Genomic DNA, 22,283 nt, shown 5'->3' with positions numbered 1-22,283 from the left:
TCTCTGATTCTAGTTCAGAACAACACACAATCCAGTCATTGCCATCCCATATGGAGGATAAGCCACAGAAGGTCACGGGTGAAAGGGCAGGTTGTTCCAGAGGCTGTATCAAAGCATATTCATGAAAAGTGTGGTAAGAAAAGAAGCACAACCAACAGGAATGAGCTTGGCCAGAGGATTGTCAAACAAAGCAGATTCAAGAACTTAGGGGAGCTTCAAAGGGAGCGGACTGAGACTGGAGTCAGTGGATCAAGGGCTATCACACAGACGGGTCCAGGAAATGAACTACAAGTGTGGTGTTCTCAGAGTGGAGCCAATCCTGAATCACAAACATCATCAGTCTCACCTGGGCAAAGGAGCAAAAGAACTGGACAGTTGTGGTCTCAGTGGCCCAAAGTCCTATTTTCATTTGTCAGTCAAGGTCTCAGAGTCTGGAGGAAGATCAGAGAGGCCCAGAATCCTTCAGGTCCTGAAGTCCAGCTTTTTCAGTCTTCACAGTAAGTGATTGTTTGGGGTGCCATGTCATCTGCTGCTGTTGGTCCACTGGTCTTTATCAAGTCCAGAATCAAGGCTGTCAGCAGTCTACCAGGAAATGTTAAGAGCCATTCATGGAGATACTGATTTCCTTTTCATCTGCCCAAAGGGAGCCAAAACTACCAGAAACCGGTTTACTGACCATAATATTACTGTGCTTGATTGGCCAGCCAACTGGTCTGACCTGAACTACATAAACTCTGGGGACATGTCAAGAGGAAGATCAGAGACACCTGACTCAATTACAGTAAATTGAGTAAATGGCATATGGTTTGTTCTATCCCTGGACACTTGATGCAGCTTCCCACAGCACAATATTTACTCGTAGGTCAAACAAAAACAACTTTTTTGTGCACTTGTACTTTTTTGAGCAGAGCCAAAAAAGTAGTTAACTTAAAACTGTTAAGCTGTTTTAGCATTCGTCTTGCCCTCATGTTTGTCGTATTTCCGCAGTATTTTATTTTCATTTTGCACTTCTTGCAACCTCATGTGTCATGTCCATCTCATTTGTGCCCTGCTTGCAGTCTTAATGTCCTTCCCCTGATGCTGCCATGTTCGTTGTACTACATTTCTCCTGCCCTATGACTGTCACCTCTGCAGACCTCACCGGACAAACAATTTTGTGCAAGCAATTGGTTTTATTTTTCCATTATCATAGTCTTCAGTTCATATAAGCAATTATTTGAAAATGTTGATATTTGGTGGATGAGACGGTACGATATATCACCAGACAAAATATAGCGATTCAATGCTGTATTGATTTTTTCTCCCACCCCTAGATTACACTTTTAAAAGGTGTGACTTTACCTGAACAAAGTGATCAGTGTTCTCATGTATGATTGCAAATAAGCAGAGATCGTATTTTACTGTACAACTCCTTAATAGATACTCCTTAGTACTTTAAGTTAACTACTTTTACTTGATTACAGCAGTCTTGTACTCTTTCCAGCTTTGAAAAAAACATGAAGCTAAAACCTGTCACTTAACCAAATTTTATTTACAGCAAACAAGTGTATCATTCCCTTTTGATCCATACCATCTTTGATTTCATACTGCACAAAATCAGAAAAAAACCTTAAAATAATAGACCTCCTCCACACTGGCACTGTTAGGGGAAAGTTTCCAAAGTTGGACCATGTGATTTAAACATGTTTTTCTTTCTTTCAAAGAGTGATCAAAATAAATAAAGTCACTTGGGTATAATGGGCCCATAGAAATAGAAACTCTGGCCAGTGTTTTTAACATATCAAGAGAAAATTATCAACCAGAATATCAGAATAACTTTAAATAACTTAAAACTTTTAATAACTTAAAACTTTTCCAGTTGATGCTCAAAACCAAATACAAAAATCTGTAACCATCTTTAGTAAATGTGATGATAATTACTGCCGTGTGTGTTTTCCCTCATTTGGTAAGAACTGATGTAAAACACAGAAACAATTTCAGGTAGTTTCACTTAGTAGGGATGCACAATATTATTGGCATATCAGTATCAGCAAAAATGAAAATTTCTGCAGATATTTACAACCCATATTCTGGCTATAAAAATCTGTCTAAATCAGCTGTAAACATCGGCCATATGAATAAGTTTGGAGTTTTAGTCTGGAGCAACAGACCTACATCAGCTTTTTATTCATCATCATCATTCCTCACATTTTAAAGTCTGTTTGAAGGACTGACACTTATTCATTTATTAAAACTAAAACTGTGTATTTTATGGACTGAAGTTTTAGGTCTGAACTACATGTAAATAATAATAGGTATTGATAATTAGTATTGGCTAAAATTGATCTTTAAATATCAGCACATTGGATGTGGGTAACAATCCAACATCGTGCATCCCTGCTTATTATTATCTCAGTATCCCCAAACTGGCTTGTATGGCTTTAGTGACATTCATTTATCCAAGACAACAAACAAAACAAGGGGTGATGTCTTAAACAACATTGTTATAAAAATCTCACAGTATTAGCTTTGCCAACTGTAGAAAGATGAACTCATCTAAAGTGTAACAGGTTATAAATCTCAATCAAGTTGACCAAAGTCTCTTTGGGTTTATAGATTTGATTGTCTGAACTTAATCCCCAACAGTTTCAGGCAAATAATAATAAAGTAATACAATGATAGAACAGTCAAAGAATGCATGCCCTCAGCTGTTACAGGTTTCATCAGAGTCAGCAAACATCCCTTCATTAGGAGAGCCCCACTGCAGACAGAAGCCAGGTGCTTCTCTGAAACCAGACATGGTTCTGAACCAATCTTGACCATGTACAGAGGAATTTGCCAGAATCTCCAATTAAGGACTGCAGTATGAAGGATTAAATGTGGGCTGGGCAAGCACTGAATGAGATTTTTCCCATTGATCAAGTAAAACCTCAGACCAGACTAATCAGGAGCTGTGAGACTAGACTCAGACTGGACTGGGACAGGAGTCAGCTGCTGGTTTGATTAGTTTGATTAGTGGCCTCCTGATTTGGCTTGATAGGGTATAGTAACAGAAGCCTGTTGCACCAGCGATGGTAAGTTCTAGATAAAGTTCTGGTCTAGTTTGTTAACCTGTCAGCGTTTGGTTGTACCACAGAGGTGTAAGGTTCTAGTAGACCACAACATCCAACCTAATCGAAATATTCTGACCAATCAGTGAGAGGCATTTTTTCTAATGCTGTGTTAGTTACAGTGCTGCCTCTGTTTTCTAATCTGAAGAGGCTGATGGCATCCTTTAAGTGTCAAACAGCTAGAGAGTGTATGCAAAATATAAAACATTAGATTAGATAACAAAAGCCTGTATCCTTTACCTACAGCTAATGTAAAATAACAATAGTAGACAGTACTGTGACCAAATGTCTCTCTGCTCATTGACAATTAAAGTGTTTAGAGGATGTTATTTATCATGGACAGCACACTGCTGACAACAAAGAGCCTGTAAAAACCTCTGCTACCCATCCTTCAATTTATCCCACCTTTCCAAACAGTACACCATGACAGCCAGATTTGACATCCTTTAGGTGGAGGGTGTGATAGTTAAGATGTATATACCAGTTGAGTTATTGTTTTGAAAAGGCTCTGGTTTTTCCAGCTGCACTTGAAAGCAGGACGGCACTACATAAGATAATCTATGAGAAATTCAAGGCTGTAGGAGCTAAATTAGTCCATGGAAAATGAATGATTCAAGCCAGATATCTTTATTTTAACAAGACTGACCTAGTAAAGCATTTTTTTGTGTTTGAATGTGGTGTGAAATTTCACTGCCATGCTAGGATGGTAATGAAGAATGAATGAGTGATGATCAGGAATCAAACAGTCTGATGTTAGGTATCATCATGATGATAAAGATGCAGGAAAAACAGTGAAAGTGCAGAACTGTCTCTGTTGTAGAGACAGATTTAACTGTGCAGTACCTTCAGAAATAAACCACTTTAAACTAAGTGACTGAGAGTCCTTGCTATGTAAATGATGCATTGCCTCTTTCAGTCTCAGTAGTTTGAACGTTCAGGTGTTTAGAACATTGCAGAGCAGACTGCTGCAAGAGGTTCAACTCATCTTGTCTCGTCTGAACTGGGATTTACTCTAGCCTTTGTTCAACTCTCAACACCTCAAATGACAGTAGTAATGTCAGGGAACTTTATTTAACACCCTTAGGTAGATTGAGTAATGTGTAACCATCATTGTGAGTAAGAACTTGTGTTCAAATGTAAATTTAAGCCTAGCTGGTGCTACATGGTGCTAGTCTGGTGAAATGCTGCCTTTATGAGCTGGGGAATCTCCTAAATGAGGGTGGATTCTGAAACCATTAACACCTGTCAGTACCGACAGTAGGATAGTTGTAGGAATAGCTGGGAGCATATGAACTCCACTCTCCTTGTGTAATGTCTCTCGGCACTTCAACTCCTTCAGCTTGACTCTGTGAGTTTGACTGGTACCACTGCCCCCATCCATAGGAAGCATAGTAGGACTGGTACCAGTCCCCCCATCCATGGGAAGCGTAACAGGACGCCCACTCCTGAGCATGGCACCCTGGAGGCAGTGACCATTCACTCTGTGCTGGTGACTGCTCTTTGTTCATCATATATCCTGATTCTTCTTCAAAAGTGTTGTAAGCACTGTCTTCATAGAAGTGTTGCTCTGTTCTCCCACTTATGTGTTCATACTGGTTAGAGTCCTCATAGTCACACTGGTTAGTATTTCCTTCCTGATAAAGGCACGTGGTGATGTTTCCCTCTGGTTCCAAATTGGCGTCACAGTCCAGCTCACAGTCCTCCGACTTGCACTTAGGTAAAGAGTTGAGATCTGAGTCTGATGGAGGTGAGTAGGATGGTGACACAGGGATGGTGTCCATGCTGAAGGAAGTCCTCTCCAGCAGCAGCAGTCCTTCAGTGAGAGGCAGGCTTACCTTAAACACAGTGTTTGTCTTTTTCCTTATCTTCTGTGTGCTCTTCCTTTTGTTTTGGTGTTGTGATTGAACTGTGGTAGCTCTCACTTCAGTCTCAATGTTCACATTGGGTCCTTAAAGAACAAATTATTTAAATTTTACCCAAATACTTAAGAAAAGCACACAATAAATTAGACTAAGCATGGTTAAAAAAGAGACACACCTTTGGCAGCTTTTTTTCTCTTTAGGATGTCAGTTTGTGTCCATCCATCCCGAAGCATCTTTATACCTGAAAACAGACCAGTACAGGGGAGATACAGAGAAAAATGCATGCATTTATATCAAGGGTATCCATAGTAAGGCCTGCAGGCCAACTGGGGTCTGTGGTCCATTTTTGATTTACCCACAATTAACTCTGAAAAATATGATGAAATATGGCCCATATTAGAACATGAAGCTTGTTCTCGACTGTAGTGTACTTCTTAGTTTTGACACTAGGTGGTGCTGCTGCGTTGGTTCTGTAAAGCATTTTGACATTGAGAATTCAGGGAATTCAACCTTAAATGACTAAAACAGGATGATGATGTATATGGTAAACATTCTGTCATCAAAAATAATAAGATCTTGATCATAATGGTCTAACGGACAAATACAGAAGGATTACAGCAGCACATAGCAGCATAAACTTTTATAGCCTTTTCACACAGTATACTGCTCTAATTCACCTTAAGCATTAACACTCCTGTAAAGTCTGGCAGCTTCATGTACTGCTCTTGTTTTGTGTCTTGATGTGAGAGATGAGATGTCAGCATGTTCCAGGTCGTTTCAACTGAGCAGTTCAGTTTGGTATTGCCTGGTACGCGTTTATTTGCAATCCCATTATTAAAAGTTGGAAAGGGTATCAAATGACCTTTACTGCCCCACCTTTGTGGAACCATTCCCTAGGGGTGCCAAGCTGACCCATCCCTCCCAAAGGCGTGTCATGACTGCTCAGCCAAGCTGAGTAACAACGCTGACCGAGGAGTGGGTGAAAACAGGAGAAAAAACAGACTGATATCCTCTTAGATTAGGGATATTTGGACTGGCCGGAGATTTATACTGTTTCTTGGATTGTGAACATTGACATGCAGTCATAAATCGCGTTTCCTAAAGTAATATGGACCTGATTAAAGAACACAAAGTAGAGCCTGAACGCTCACATCAGCTCAGTTTATCAGTTATAGTTGTGAAACTGAATTACCATAAAAGTTTCATTTTTAAAAAGGTTCATATCAATTGTTCTCCATATTTTACTGATTCATTTACTTCCTACTTCAGCTAATCTATATAAAGATCACGCTGTGGTTATTAAATCTGTTAGTAAAAGTTCAGGCTGTAGCCTTTTTTAAATCCTAATTGATGGTACTCAGCTGTCTTTCTTAATCTATTTTGCTTTTAAAACCTGATGAACCTTTAGTTTATTTTTAATGTGACAAATTCTTATGGTACAGCTCTCAACTTTCATATGGTGTCACATAAACTGTTACAGCAACAGTTATGTTGACAGAAATGACTTCAGTAATTAACCAAATAGAAATCAGGTTAATTGACTATTTACTCTGTGATAAATATCAGTGGACTTGATGATTTGTTTTGGTCTTTCCCCTATAAAGCTGTGTTAATCAGAAATTATGGGAGTATTTATACAGCTATACACCATAATCTGTTGTCACTGGATGCCTGTACCCTTAGATATTATTTTACCGTTTGACCTACTGAAATGTAAGGCCTTCATTTTCCTTTAAGGTAAGAGAAAGTAAAATGGAGTGGGGTTTAGATTATAGTCATCTTAACTTAATGCTTGTTGTATCTACAGTAATAGTCCAGTTTCATCTTGTTTCTTTATTAGCGTACCATTACGGCTCCAAACATTTCTATAAACAGATTCCACCAGCGTAAGATCTGGTCTAACCATGGTGAACATCATCAACCATACAGATTTCAGCTGAAATAAAGCCGTTCATTGTTTACTCTATACTGATTTGATCAAAAATAAGCTATTAAGTGTTTACTCCATACTGATTTAATCTGAAAGGAAGTGGTTAACTGTAACCATACTGATTTCAGCTGTAATAAAGCCATTTAATGCTCACTCCATACTGATTTCTGTCAGTCTTCTGTCAGCTTAAATTGTTGAAACTCAAGGTGACTGTGACGTCACATGACCACCCTCTCCAGCAGGCGTCATCAACTGTATTCGTACGAGTGCCAGCTTTATTCTTAGCAGACAGTTTGGGGGCCAGAATTCAAGCGGAACAAACATGAACATTTTGTCTAATCCAAAAACTATTGTCAAAACATTTTTATTGTCATGTAAATTCAGCCTTTGGATTTGAGATCACCTATACTGCAGCCTGCCATGGGGGGGTGGTTGAGATATTTCTGCCATATTTTTCTGGGGCTGTTTTGCTGCTCGTCACTATGTTTGATGCTAAAATGCTGTGTTTTGATTGGTGGGAAATCTGTGCAGGAAACAGATCTGCATGGATTTTGTGTTCTAAAACAGAAATGAAAAAAAAAAGACAAAAAATAATGAAAAAAAAAGACAAATGACATGAAAAACTGACCCAAAAAATTTAAAAATGATGACAAAAAAGAGGGAAAAAATGATGACAAAAAAGAGGGAAAAAATGATGAAAAAAAGAAGAAAAAAACAGAAGAAAAAAAAGAAAAAATGACATCTTTAGCCAAGAATGGCTGATTCCTATTAATCATAACATAATGGCTGATACTTGGATTTAAGTAAACATATCAAACACTGAGTCATGCCTGAGGAAACTGTTCCAATCTCAATTGGTTTGGGGCTGTTTTTATAGCCGTGGTTATTTTAAAAAAGTAAATAGCAGAACATAATTTTTTCTCCTCACATTTTCTGAATTTACTTAACTACTGGGGGCCAGATAAAAAAGCTATGGGGGGCCTGACGTGGCCCTCGGGCCGCCAGTTGATGATTACTACTCTACAGTCCAGCCACCAAGTGAGGAAAAGGTGTATATGGAAAATTATTTTGGGGTTTACCGCATTGAACCATACAAACTGTGATAATTTTTCAATTAATAGAAAGCTGTAATGTTGGCTGTTATTCCTTGAAACATATTCAACTACTGAGCATGGCCTAACCTACACTGGATTGATTAAACTAACATTAATACACTAAAGGCGCAGAATGTCAGAGGCCCAGTCATACTTATATTTTTACCTCTGCCAAGGAGGTTATGTGATTGGCAGGGTTTGTTAGATTGTTTGTTAGCAACATAACTCAAAAAGTTATGGATGGATTTTGATGAAATTTTCAGGAAATGTCAGAAATGGCATAGAAAGAACTGATTAGATTTTGGGAGTGATCCGGATCATCGTCTGGATCCAGGAATTTTTTTAAGGATTCTGTACTATTGGAAGTTAGGGCTAATGGCGGAGGTCTACGCTCTCCAAGTGCTTTTCTAGTTTAGTATGTAGCCCTGGTGAATGAAGTTTGGACACCCCTGATATAGTCATTATACATACACGTTCATGTATCATGCATAAGAGAAGAGTGTCCAGGAATACTGGAAAAAGAGTTAATCCAGCATTATATCTTACTTGCGTCATGAACTAATCCTCAGAAGCAGAGATCTGGAGCTACAGAGGTTAATAGCTGACAGAATAGTAAACAGTGATCTTTGAACAGGTACTTACACCAGTGGTAACTTTTGCCAGCCAGATGGACACAGAGGGATTCTGGTGCTCTTATCACCTAGAAAAATGGAAGTTTGAACATTATGGACAGGTGAGCTAGAGATATTTTGGGTTTATTCACTACATCTGAGCATATAAGCATAAATAATACCCTCAGTTCTCCTCCACCCTCCTCCTGCTCCACCGTCCAGGCCAGGGATTGGAGAAGCCGGTAGTCACTGTTAACATCTACCATCATAACTTCCGCCTGCTCAGGACGAGTTTCCGTCTACACACATACATTTTCAGTGAATTGTAACCTGTCTTGCTCACATTTTTTGTACTTACTGATCCACGACAAACTGACCACATAGTTCACGAGATGGGAAGAGCTGCTGAGGTGATCAATGATGTCCTGGTTGTTGGATCTGATGCGGCAGCAGTGGCATAAAAAACAGTATGTTTGGCCATCTTCACCTTTACACTCCACCACTCTGGAAAGACCTGTTACAAACATTAATCAGATTTACTTTGAATCAGTCATTGGACTTAACTAATGAGATAAGATTAACATCACTTTAAAGTCAATTTTAGATGCTAACATCATCAGAAAAGAAAATCTGGGAGCTGGTTATCTTGGACTAACCCTGATATCTTTCGTTAATCAGAAACAAAAAAGAGAAGCTGGTAGAAGCAGAACAAGGGAACACTTGGATGCAAACAAGTGCTGTAGGGCTATTACTGGACAGGGACTGATCAAATCTGTGCTCGACACAAGACAAAGAGCTTATTCTTCCCTGGTTAGGGGTTGCTCTTAAACCTATGCTCACTCAATTCAACCGTAGTCTTACCATTACTGCTATCATGTCCTTCATGAGAGGGTTTATCAGTGTGGAGTCAGAGACCGATTGTGCCATATCTTCCATGACCCTGGTTTCTCAATGGCCAGAGACCAAACTTATCAGGACAGCTGCACAGGTCTCTGTGACCTTCTGCCTTCTGCTTCTCAATTCTCAATACAGATTTTTTTCCCCTGTTATTAACACAGAACTCTTGTCGAGTCAACATTGAGCCACATGTGAAAGTGTCCCAAATCTGACTGAAAAGATTAGATAACTATGGGGTTGTTTATACCTTGCATTATCATCCGTTTTGGGCATTTTGATACCAAGTCAACTGTACTAGGTACATGCACCCATGTCATGCTTTAACAGCACAGCTTCACTGAACACCTGCAACTAGAACTCAGTTGTCTATCTCTTATGCCGTAGCCGCCAGCCTTGTGTCAATAGCTATCAGGCGTATTTATTTACATTTTTGTAGCTTGTGGCTAGGTATCCATGTGAAGTGTCCTGGAAATTTTACCAAAAGTAGAGGATCAATGAAGGATCTTGAGTCAAGCAAATGTCTTTGTGGAGTTTTATTATCTTGTAAGAGAGAAGTCCATCATACAGTGCATACAAGAACTGCAGAAGGAGTTCCACAGAGATGCAGAATCACAAACTTTTTATACACTCGGAACACATCATGATCATTACATAAAGAACAATCACATTACTCTAACAAATACACCTCCTCCTGACTCCTGTGACACACAAATCTTTCTTACACATGCACCTTCCCGGTACTGGCCCCTCCCTTGGCCTTCATGCCTCATAGGAGTCCAGAGAGAAGGATGGCATAATTATCTGTATTGTGCCCTTCCAGTTGTATTTTCTTTAGACTGTGCTCTTTTGTGCTCAAATTAAACTATGTTTCCTTCTGGCAACAGCAACAAGCCAGATGGTGTCTTTTGCGTGAATCTAACATGACAAGGATACAGAGGTACAGATTCTTACGGACAGAATGTGATCTGCGTGGATGCTAACCTTGGACCTAACTAATTACTTTCTTGTCACATTGATATTAATGGTTTTTCCATCACACCATTCACATGATGTTTTTGTATCCTGTGAGCACACAGACAGTTTTGTTCTACTAGGATAGACTACTCTAGAATTACAAGACTATTAGGTCATACAAAGAAATACATGAAAACACAAATGAATATGATGAAATAAATGAAAAGATTTGTATGGGAATATAAATGAATACATTTTTCTATTAAAGAAGACAATGGCACACAACTAAATGAGTGCCAATGAGCCACAAGCTAAAAAGCAAGGTGTACCTCTTTACCTGCTTTCTCCCTCATTTTTTACATTAAGAGGAAAAACTGAAAAACTGTTTTCGAAATAAACATTGCAGGGTACCAGTTTGGTTGAAGGGACCACTCAACCCAAGACAGAGAGCTGCAGATCGTTTCCAGCGAGCAGTCTATTTCAGTGTGGTACAACAGCACGCATTTTTTGCATTTCCATACAAAAATTGGAAAACGTCCCAAAAAACCGACCCATACCATCCCACTTTTTTTCCACAATCTTATCTATCCATCCCAAAAAGACGGAGCTACAAACACACAATAGGGGTTTGCACTGACATCACTTTCAGCGTGTAACAGGACTGCTCACCCAGGCTGCAAAACAAGACACGGAAGTCTGCTCTGTAAGGAGCGGGTGAAAACAGGGGAAAAGCAGCCATATATCAGAGATCCACTTGTTCATGAACAAGCTGGTTTAATGAGAACAAGTGAGCTGGCTCCTGTTCAATAGACAGTTTCCTTTTTTCAACTTTTTTGTTGTTTAGCTAAAACAGTACCAGAATTAAGACCTGTTTCGGGTTTTTCCAATACTGATGCTAAATCAATACTTCTAAAATGGTACTAATGCCTGAATCAATACTTTTGGAAAAAAGAAAATGATAATGGTCAACAACACTGAAAAATACTTTTTTACATGCAAAGGCAACTTTAAACTACAAATTAAGCAATATATCAAACCTAAAAAAAAGAACAAATTCACACAATTAATTCAACCTTACTGAACTCTCATCACTTGTATTTTATGCTAACACCTCTAACTGTAAGTCTTATACTTATTTTTACTGACTTACACATGGGTTAATTTAACTTTCACTTCATATTTATAAGTATTTTTTTTTATACCATTTTCTTTTGTATTTGTTTTTAAAAGAAAGTTTGAATAATAGGTTAGGGTTAACATTAACGTTTCATAATAATTATTGTCTGTTTACACACAAACTTCATTTTCCCCCTGTACAAATCTGGGCCTCGGCCCTCCACCAACAAAACTGGATTCGCCCCTGCTTTGAAACTAATGAATACATTACACATGTAATTAAAAGCCAGCAGCAGGACGAGAGGTCTGTTGATGGAACAGAGAAAGCAACAACAGCAATGATGGAGAAGGAAATCAAGTAGCTTGTAGGGGGGTTTATTCTGGTAAAACTTAAAAAGTGGGACAGGGTTTTGAGAGCAGGGAGATGTGGCTGACACGCAGCAAACTCGCGCTCTATGTAAAAGCCGCACCAGCAGGAGCCGGAGCTTACACGTGTGGCACAGGCAAGCAGCAAAGCACGCTACCGGTCTGAAACAAGCTTTATGTCAATCCTCATTCGGATCAGCACCCGTGAAAACATATGATCTGATCACCTCTCCCTGTTTTGGGGGATTTTCGTCTTACCGCACATGCCTGCCCTATGTGACATGACGTCTTTCTGCTTCCTTATCCTCCCCCTCCAAACAGACTGCAGCAGTGTGACTGCAGAGCTTGGTGCTTAAACAGGGAAAGCACCAGAAAGGGCTGAACTGTCTGCAGCACACAATATAGGTCCATTTTTAGGTAAAATAAAGTAGAAATAAAGATATTATAAAGCACAGACATTAGTGAGTGGAACAATCCAATATTTTTGCACAGGGATGAGCTGAAAAAACAAGCGAGTGATCTGTTGGTGTAAAGTCACAGCAGTTTGTTTACAGGTGCAAAAAAAGGATTTCTTCTTCTATGGCAAATTGTTGGTAGATTTATCTGGTGGGATGATACGGCGCTCCTATCTTCCCACGTCCATATGTACAGAGGCGTTTTAATCTCTGATCCAAATGTATTTAATCTGATTGTGAAAAAAATGCTCATATAACTGCAGCTACTGTCCCTGTTTTTATTGACTCTTGTGAGTACACTACCGCTATAAGAGTCTAAAAAACAGCATTGATGGTACAGATAATTTCATTTTTCCACACAGAGAAATGAATAAAAGATGCCCTCCTGAAATAAAACAAGGACAGCTATACATGAATTACTTTAATTCCAGATGGTTTGAGCTTTCAATTTGGAGAGGCAGGGGGTCGTGTTGGGGTGGCAAGGTACTGAAAACAGGCCATGAAATCTATGGTTTTATTCTTTTTGTAGGTATCAAACATGTTGGCACTGGTGCCGGATTTTGGTGCTGATCTCTACAATAATCAGCTCTTATTACTTATAGTCAGATGACCCAGATCTAAAAAAAAAAAAAAAAAAAAAAAAAAAAGACAATTCCCATAACCAAGTGAGAGGATGGAAAAACTACGCTTTTTTCTAATTGGTGGACTGCTACAGATTTACCTGGACAGTCTTTAATGTGCACTAGTAAGCAGTCTATCTACCAAATTAAGGTATCTCAGACCGTCTCTGTTCCCAGTTACTATCAATTATCAAATCATCATCAGTATGCATTGAGGTGCATCCATACCTAGCATTAAGGATCAACACTTGGTATCCAAATGTTCCAACAGGGTCAGTCATAAAACTCATTTGTGTGTGGTGGTTGAGTGGTGGTTTATTTAATTTCTATTTTACATCAACATGTTTAGAAACATATTTTATCACCTACTGTTATCGTCTGCTCACCAATCAGAGGCTCTGTTCCAGCGTAGCCATCAAGATAGCTGCTGCTATTCTCGGTCTGCATAAAGGGGTCAGAGGTTGTCTGAGTGTGGTCCATCCGTGATGAAGAAGTGTTGTTGAAACAGCTTTCTGACTTCGTAAGAGCTGACTGCATTAAAGATGGACGATTGTTTGTATTTGCTCGACTCTTATCAGAAAGCAGTACAGTCCTTTGTGATTGGATGGACTCCTGCTTCTCCACCCCTGATAGGCTCTCATGTCCATTCTGTACAGAGCCATTTCTTAAGATCTGAATCAGAGCTACGGCTGCAGTGTCAGAGAGACAGGGAGGGAGATTTATATTTAAAAACACGAAAATGATGACATCAAATGAGTATAAAGGGCTTCAGAAACAGGAGAGTTAATTATGGGATTAAAGGCAGTAGACACTGACCATCACTCTCGCTGAAGGACGCCAATGTCTGGTAAACACAATCTTCAATCTCTAATAGCTTAACATGAAGGTGCAAAGATGTGAGTAGTCATATCCAGAACACTCCACTACAACAGAAACAGAAGAACATTACATACCTGCACATCTCCAGGTCCTTCTTTGTCCTCCAGCATCTTCGCGATGTCCATCAGCGTCCACGCCAGCTTAGACAGGTCCAAGTTTTCCTTCCATTCAGACGCCAGATCTGGACGCCGGACTCTCTGTGGAGCAAAGCAGCACCTGTGCATGAGCTACAATCTACAGCTGAGGACAGAACTCAACATGCTTTAACAGTACTTACGATGTAGTTGTATCTATGGAGACTTCCCATTATGTGGTTCCGTATGTCAGCTTTGCTTAGGCGACACATACACACCTCACACAAGAACAACACTTCTCTGTTCAGTGTTCCTGCCTTCCCACATTCTATGATACTGCTTAGACCTGATTGATCAGAAGTCACAAATCATTTCAGCAAACAAGACAAACACTGTATAACACAGAAACTCAACATAGGATTTGTTTCTCTACAGACCAATAATGGGTTGTAGTCTTTTCTTGTTGTTTAGATACACCCTCAGGGAATCCAACAGCTGGCTTTGGGGAGGGTGTTCTATAAAACAGAGAAACCAGTAAACAAGCATGTTTGCAGAAAAGCAGTGAGCGAATGGAGACTCACATGAAGAGTGGGAAAGGCGTACCTTTTTCTGCCGCCATCGGCTGCATGCTAAAGCTGTAGATTCACTTCCTGCACACAGAAACAGAAAAAAGAATCGCCACGCTTACAATGAGAATCTGGAAGACAGCATCTCTTCGTTCAAGCTGTGCACAGAATCTCACTCCATACAGGATGGTGGTAACCTTGCAAAGCACATGGATTCGCCCGTGTTTCTTACTGGCAAATACATCTTGCAAAGCTCCCATCTGAAATGTTTGGGCCCAGATGGAAAGTGACAGGACCAATCAGTGTCGAGGGGCAGTACTTTCAGGCACGGCGGAGTCGTGACAAATGCAAGCAGGGACAAGAGGCTGGTGCAATTATGGCAGAAGACATTAGCGTGGATGCTGCTAAAGCGCCAGTTTTATCAGAACTTGATGACATTTCTTTGTTAAAAGAACTGAGAACAGCAGTGAGTTGTTTTCTTTTCAAAAATAAAAAAAGTCATGTACTGACATGTCTATAGTCACCATGGTTCGCGTTATGTAGTTCTTTATGGAGTTTAGCCTAGTCGGTAGGGGCACAGCTTGTTAGCAGCTACGTCACGTGTTTTATTGCTCTGATTGGCCCGTAAAGATGTGACAGACAGAGAGTTCATCCAATCACACTCCGAGTTGTTTTTTCAAAGGCTTTGCCCTTTCCAAAACTTTGTGAATTGAAGGTTTTCCAGATGGATGTGAGTAACAAATCCATCTTGCGTATCAGATTAGGATGGTGGGAGAGGAGCTCCTGAACAGAGAGATGAATGAATGAATATTTAAGCATGATACACATTACTCTCAGCATACATCATGCTTGCCTAGTTATTTTTATAGCATGGGGGAGACTCTCAGTTGAAACTATGCCTCCTTGAAGGCCACCTGACTATCTCACTGACTTAGACTTCAAAGACACATATTCATTACTCGAGCACAATGTCATCTTCAGCACAGAGTCAAGCTCAGTATTTTCCACAGTTAGTTGAAAAGAGAGGATTCAGAAATGTCAAGGACACAGACTGGTTAGAGTTCTGTAGAGTTTACTGAAACAGCTGGGTCACTGACAGAAGCATGATATGCAGACAGGAACATCACTTTGTACTCTTAACAACTGGTACAATCCCATCCCAAAGTACTGGAACGGTGAGGCCAGTTTCTTTATTTTGGCTGTAGACTGAAAACATTTGGGTTTGGCATCAAAAGATAAATATGAGACAAGAGATCAACATTTCAGCTTTTACTTCCAGGTATTTATGTCTGGATCCAATACAGAAATTTGAAGATAGCACTCTTTGTTTGAGCCCACCCATTTTTAATTTGAGCAAAAGTAATGAAACACGTGACTGACAGGTGTGTTTTGTTGCCCAGGTGTGTCCTACTACATTGATTATTCACACAATAAATAGTGCTGAATGTCTACACTCAGTTTCAGATTTGGGTTTTGCCTGTGCAAACTACATTTATGGTTAGAGGTGTAACCAAAATGAAAACCAGGGAGCTGTCTATGGGTGAAAAACAAGCAACTGTGAAGCTGAGAAAAGATGGAAAATCAATCAGAGCCATTGCACAAAATGCCCCATGGAAGAAAGAAACCACTGGTGTACTTATGTCTTAGTTCAAATTATTATTCCCCCAGAAAACGTTTAAAGAGAGAAACTCTGGACTCAGGAAAATTCCATTGCAAGTCACATTAATCAGTTTCTCTCCCACACTTACACAGTATGCTTTAATTGTCAAACTTAATTGTCAAGCACTATTTTTTGTCTATTGCCCTAATTTGCCTATATTCTGTTTTTTTTGCCACTTTTAATCTATTTTTTGCTTCTTTTAGTCCACTTTTACCACTTTTATGTCTTTTAGCCCTCTCTCACCAGTTTTTGCCTCTTTTATTCTGCCTTTAGCTATTTGCAATTCTTCCCTTTATTTAGCAACTTTTCGCCCCTTTAAGCTGCCTCTTGCCATTAAATGCCCCATTTTGCCTCCCTTTGCTGCTTTTTGCCTGTTGTCCTATCTCTTTGCTGCTTTTTGCCATTTTTAGTCACTTTTCACTCATTTTTGCCCGTTTTTGACCATTTATGCCACCTGTAACTCAGTATTTGTCACTTCTCACCCATTTTTGTCACTTTTTTGCCAGTTTTTGTCATTTTATGCCAATTTCCTCACTCATTTTTGCAGCTTTTTGACCTTGCTTGCCAGCTTTAACCTATTTTTATTGTCACTAACCCATTCTTTTTTTTTCAACACTTTTCACCACTTAGATTGTGGCTCAAGCAATGGTATTTTTCCAACTATTTGGCTTTTTGGTTGAGTAACACTGGGGCAGACCAAGAAAAACAGCAGCAGTTGATGACAGAAACATGGTGAGAGCTGTAAAGAAAGACCCTTTAACAACTATTAGTGGCCTCAGCAACAACCTCCAGAGGTTAGGAGTGAAGGTGTCATCTACTGTTCACAGAAGACTTCATGAACAAAAGTATAGAGGCTACACCAGAAGATGAAAACGACTCATTAGCAAGAAGAATGGGAAGGCCAGCTGGAATTTGCCAAAAAGTACGTGTTAAAGTTTTATGGACTGATGGGACAAAGATGAAGCTTTACCAAAGTGATGGAAAGGCTAAAGTTTGGAGAAAGAAAGGATCTTCTCATGATTCCTGTGATGGAATACTGTATCTTAAACTTGCAACCTTGTGTTTACCCAGGCTAAACCTTTGCCTTTCTTGAGGGTAATGAAAACAATGTCTGACCAGGTCTTCACCTCTTGAGGAAGTTTATCTAAAGGAATCTACAACCTCTTATTTATGACGGTACCATTTGTGTTCGGACATGTTGTATCCTGAGGCTGTAAAGGATCCTTGGGCTGGAGTTTTAGGGCCCAGAAAGGGGTAATTGTTGGGACAAATTTGTTTTACTACCTATTTTATGACCTGTGTTGTAAGCATGCAGAGGGGTATATGGGGCCCTATGAAATCTGTTTTATTTTTTGCCAAATTCCATTTTTCTTTTTCATTTTAATTTTTTTGGAATTCTGTTTTTTAACCTTTATTCTAATTTTACCATATTAAAGAGTGTCCTGTTTATGTAAGTAAATAAAAATGTTCACTAATTAAATGGAAATGACCTTAAATTTATTGATAAAGGGGTGCAGTTGACCCAGGAGCCACAGTTCGGATAACCCTGGTATAAAATAATTTTACCAGTGAAACAGTCAGATACTGCCAACATTTTCAGACACATTCACAAATCACACTGGGTCCAAATTGATATTTCTAAAATAAATGAGGAAAACCTTCTGTTCTCTCAAAGACAGAGTGATAGCAACTTAATAAGAAGGGAAAACTAACGTTAAATGGTTAAAGGTAAATCTGTTTCCTAAACTTTTCTTTACTCTCACAGTCTCTAACAGTCCATGCAGTCATATCAAATAATATCAAACTATATGAGATACATAATCAGAGTGGAGTAAGTCAATGTCCATTTATGAAAAAACAAAACAGATAACATGTTCAAGGTCCCCAAAATCTGGACAGCCAACAGCTGATACTGATTTCCTCCTCTAGTCAGATCTGTTTTTCTGACAAAAACTGTTCAAAAAGCCACTAAAGATGAAGAATAATCATTTACATTAGATTATTGAACTCTCATTGGGGAAAAAAGCAAATAAACTTGAGCAGTATTCTAGAAATGAGCTCCATTTCCTCCCGAAGTCTGTACAGACACACCTTAAAAACACAACAGCTAGTTAACACTAGTATGTTAAGCTGATCTATATTAATGACACTGCAAGACAGCTAAAAACATACATGGGCTACATTAAATCTGCAGTCCTTGTTACAGCTGTCACTGTACTCATTTAAAAAAAATAATTAGATACAATTCTGATAAAAATCAAATGGTAACTAAAACTGTTTTCAAACCACAGCAACAAAAAATAAAGTCCTTAGCAATGAATCTGGGCAATTTCTAATTCTTACTTGCCAAAAATTGCAAGCAAAGACCAGCCCTCTGTCCTAACTTCCTGGCTGACTGGAGATCTTCAAGTTTTATCATCATTTAGACCCCAGAAATTCTAAAGAGGATCGTCATTTAGATCCTGGTAGTCTGAATGGGATCATCATTTAGACCCTTGTAGTTCTAAAAGGGATCATCATTTAGATCCTGGTAGTTCTGAATGGGATCATCATTTAGATCCTGGTAGTTCTAAAAGGGATTGTCATTTGGACCCTGGTATCTAAAAGGGATCATCATTTAGATCCTGGTAGCTCTTAATGGGATCATCATTTAGATCCAGGTAGTTCTTAATGGGATCATCATTTGGACCCTGGTAGTTCTGTATGGGATCAACATTTAGATCCTGGTAGTTCTAAAGGCGATCATCATTTAGACCATGGTAGTTCTAAGGGGGAGTTCTCTTTAGTTCCTGGTAGTTCTATAGAGGATCATCATTTAGACCCTGGTAGTTCTAAAGGGTATCACAAGCTAGACCTTGGTAGTTCTAAAGGTGAGTTCTCCTTAGTTCCTGTTTGTTCTGTAGGGGATCATCATTTAGACCCTGGTAGTTCTAAAGGGGAGTTCTCTTTAGTTCCTGGTAGTTCTATAGGGGATCATCATTTAGACCCTGGTAGTTCTAAAGGGGAGTTCTCTTTAGTTCCTGGTAGTTCTATAGGGGATCATCATTTAGACCCTGGTAGTTCTAAAGGGGAGTTCTCCTTAGTTCCTGTTAGTTCTGTAGGGGATCATCATTTAGACCCTGGTAGTTCTAAAGGGGAGTTCTCTTTAGTTCCTGGTAGTTCTATAGGGGATCGTCGTTTTAACCCGTTCATTTAGGCCGTGGTACTTTTTTGTTTTTGTGAAAAAATGGGCTTTAAATATTGTTAGCAACAAAGATAACACTGTGTTGTTTGGAAAAGCTGGGTTGAATATTTCGTTCTCTGTTTAACAGTAAATTAAATTTTCACAGCAGGTCTGATCATTTGAACCTCATCTATATGTAACTAATCATCCTGACAATACACTTCTACACTTGCACTATATGAACAGCTCTCATTAGTATTATTTCTTATTTCCCACCGTAACCAGCAGATGGCTCTTCAACACCACAACACTGCTCAGCAAAATGAAAGGAAATCATATTTTACTCCGTGTAAGTTTACAGAAACTAATGTCATAGCCTGAATGTTGACGTTACACTCTCTGATCTTTGATGGTTAACCAAGAAAAGACTGAGCTCTACAACAAATCCCTTTATTCCTTCCTGTCAGCGGCTGAAAGGCGACACTGAACCGTTACCTAAGGTGAATTAAACTTAAGTAATTTCATCAGCACAGCAGCGAACTAAAAGTCAACATTTTACCCCGCCGTTAGCTAACGTTACATTTACAGAAAGTTCGCGGTGTTACGGTTTAAAAGGTGACCGTGACAGCTGCTGACTCTCAAATGGTTTGTCGTAGTTAAATTGATGTTAAATATGAGTTTGATCCATATGAAAACTTCTTAGTATAGTTTTTCATTGAAGACATGCCATATTATAAATCTCTTTTGTCACTGTAATAAAAAAATAAACAATATGGCATCCACTAAGTCACTTTCAGCGTCTGAAACTACGGTAGGTGGGTATCACATAACACGTTCTCTAGTTTAACTGCAACACCAGTAATAAAAAAATTCAGTTTAAGGAACAAAAACTGTGAGACTAGCTTCGTAAAGTCGTCTATGCTAAATCGGTATCAAGAAATGAAGTAGTAATGGTAAGTTTGAGTCTCTTACTTTTCTTTCCAGAGAATGAAACAAGAAACTTAAAAACTTCGGTTTGAACTAACATTAAACTACACGGTTAGTTAAGCAGATAAAGACAGGGGCTGTTTACAGAGGAATGACCTACCTTTATAATCCTTGGTGTTTAACCTGTTTCATCGAATGTTTGATGTTTGAGTCAAACTGTTGTAGTGGATGTCTGGCATTTAAATCTCACACTGGGTCGTTCAACTGATGTGCACGCTGCGTCCAGAGACAGTGAGCGACACTTCTTCCTTGTGTTCAACGGCGGTTGGCATCCGGAATATCTCATTACCGCCACCTACTGGATTGTAAGAGTTTCTCAGTGAGATACAGCGTCCACCCAAAGTGCTCCCTATTCTTAATGTATCCTGTACTATAACCCAAACATACCTGTTCGTTGTCAACATCACAGTCACCATAACAATATTTTTTCCACATTTTACACACATTTTGGTTTCTCTGCACACCGCAGCGACATGTCCATACTCCTGACAACAAAAGCATCAAAGGGGAGCTTTCTCAAAGGCCTGACTCTGTAACAACAAAATTCAGGAAAACTCTGGCACTATTTTTGATTATTCTCCAAGAGACTTTGAAGTTGTGTAATGCAGAAGGTTTAAAGGTTAACTCAAACAACCATGTATTCCATTGCATCTTGCATTATGTCATATCTTACTGCCTCGTTTATGAGACTGTTCAGCACACATCACCACTCCTAGACCAAGTGCAATGTCATGTGTAAAACTTCTTGTTTGTCACACTGTATAAAAACTCATGCCATCCTGCAATAAAGCGAAGAGAATCATTGAAACATGCACTTGTTTGCCAGTCGTCTTTCTCTTCCCTCTGAATCAGAGATGTAGGCTTGGCCTGCAGCATCATAGGCTTGGCCTATCTCCAATAGCTATCTAGTTATTTAGTTAATCCAGGAAACAGTTTACACAACTGTATTCAACTTTGAATGTCTGAATCGCTCGGTTTTGCTGCCTTTGGTCATACATTCATTGACAATCATTCCTCTCCTCCTTCCGTTTATTCTCACTCACTTTACTTTGCCCAGTTTTTCTTCAACAAACTGTGCAGGTCTTTGAAAACGCCGTCTGTTCGTGTAAGGCAAGGCAAGGCAAGTTTATTTGTATAGCACATTTCAGCAACAAGGCAATTCAAAGTGCTTCACACAGGACATTAAAACACAATGACAAAGGGAACAAGTACACAACAGAAACATGTGAAGAATAAAAAAGAGATTAAAAAAGCCAATCAAACCCACAAAAGATAAAAGCAAACATAAGTTACAGTGCAGCGTTGGAGTTGAAATGTGACATTTAAAAGTGATAGAATGTTTTTACTCAGAAGGTCTGATGCATTTGTGGCCTAAACCATTCGGTGCTTTATAAGCTAACAGGAGTATTTTAAAGTCTATTCTCTGTGAGACAGGGAGCCAGTGTAAAGACTTCAGAACAGGCATGATGTGGTCCACTTTCTTGGTCCTACTGAGGACTCAAGCAGCAGCATTCTGGATCAGCTGCAGCTGCCTTATTGGCTTTTTAGGCAGACCTGTATGGATACTGTTACAGCAGTCAACTGAAGATAAATGCATGGACACGTTTCTAGGGTCCTGCTGGGACGTTTGACCTTTAACCCTAGAAATAGTCTTGAGGTGATGATAAGCTGACTTTGTAATTGTTTCTGTAATGAAAATTCTATTATAATCTACATCACTATGTGCTTTATTACCATATAAGGACTTGTAGAAGTTATTCTGATGTTTTTATACTACAGCTTTGCTGTGACACCAGCTGTGTGCCTTTTTTAGAAGTATGTGATGTTATCTTAGACACATGCTCATCCTGTTAGTTCAAACGGTTGACCCCTTCCAGATAATGTACTTTGCTCTTAGCACCTCAAGTGTTTGTGTAAAACTGCATGTAGATTTGTGTTGTTACTGTTATGTGTGAGAAGT

The 22,283-nt window shown here is 39.2% G+C and overlaps 1 protein-coding gene across 2 annotated transcripts; it reads right to left on the bottom strand.

The window, feature by feature from the left end:
• Window positions 1–23: 23 nt before the first annotated feature.
• Window positions 24–20,553, bottom strand: si:ch211-199g17.2. Of its 2 annotated transcripts, XM_041808616.1 has the most exons (12): window positions 20,424–20,553; window positions 14,551–14,597; window positions 14,385–14,462; window positions 14,151–14,293; window positions 13,948–14,070; window positions 13,811–13,868; window positions 13,381–13,683; window positions 8,964–9,100; window positions 8,769–8,885; window positions 8,618–8,675; window positions 5,127–5,192; window positions 24–5,037 (listed from the first exon to the last, which is right to left on the bottom strand). In XM_041808616.1, exons 2-12 carry the CDS (start codon window positions 14,573–14,575, stop codon window positions 4,325–4,327), a joined length of 1,821 nt encoding a protein of 606 aa, XP_041664550.1. In that variant the 5' UTR covers window positions 14,576–14,597; window positions 20,424–20,553; the 3' UTR covers window positions 24–4,324. The 2 variants fall into 2 exon arrangements, with proteins under 2 accessions (XP_041664550.1, XP_041664551.1); XM_041808617.1 differs by lacking the exon at window positions 13,811–13,868 and having other exon boundaries at window positions 13,381–13,525.
• Between the last annotated feature and the right edge of the window lie 1,730 nt (window positions 20,554–22,283).

This window comes from Cheilinus undulatus, linkage group 16 (assembly GCF_018320785.1).
Source record: "Cheilinus undulatus linkage group 16, ASM1832078v1, whole genome shotgun sequence".
Taxonomy (NCBI): Eukaryota; Metazoa; Chordata; class Actinopteri; order Labriformes; family Labridae; genus Cheilinus; species Cheilinus undulatus.
Note: the sequence above shows the minus strand (reverse complement) of the source record. Positions and strands in the feature narration are given on the sequence as shown.

Coding starts and splice junctions, on each gene's coding strand:
- si:ch211-199g17.2 (XM_041808616.1), bottom strand. CDS start 14,575: ATGCAGCCGATGGCGGCAGAAAAAG. Junction 13,869..13,947: donor AAGGACCTGGAGATGTGCAG/GTATGTAATGTT, acceptor CTTCATGTTAAG/CTATTAGAGATTGAAGATTG. Junction 8,886..8,963: donor CCCATCTCGTGAACTATGTG/GTCAGTTTGTCG, acceptor GTATGTGTGTAG/ACGGAAACTCGTCCTGAGCA.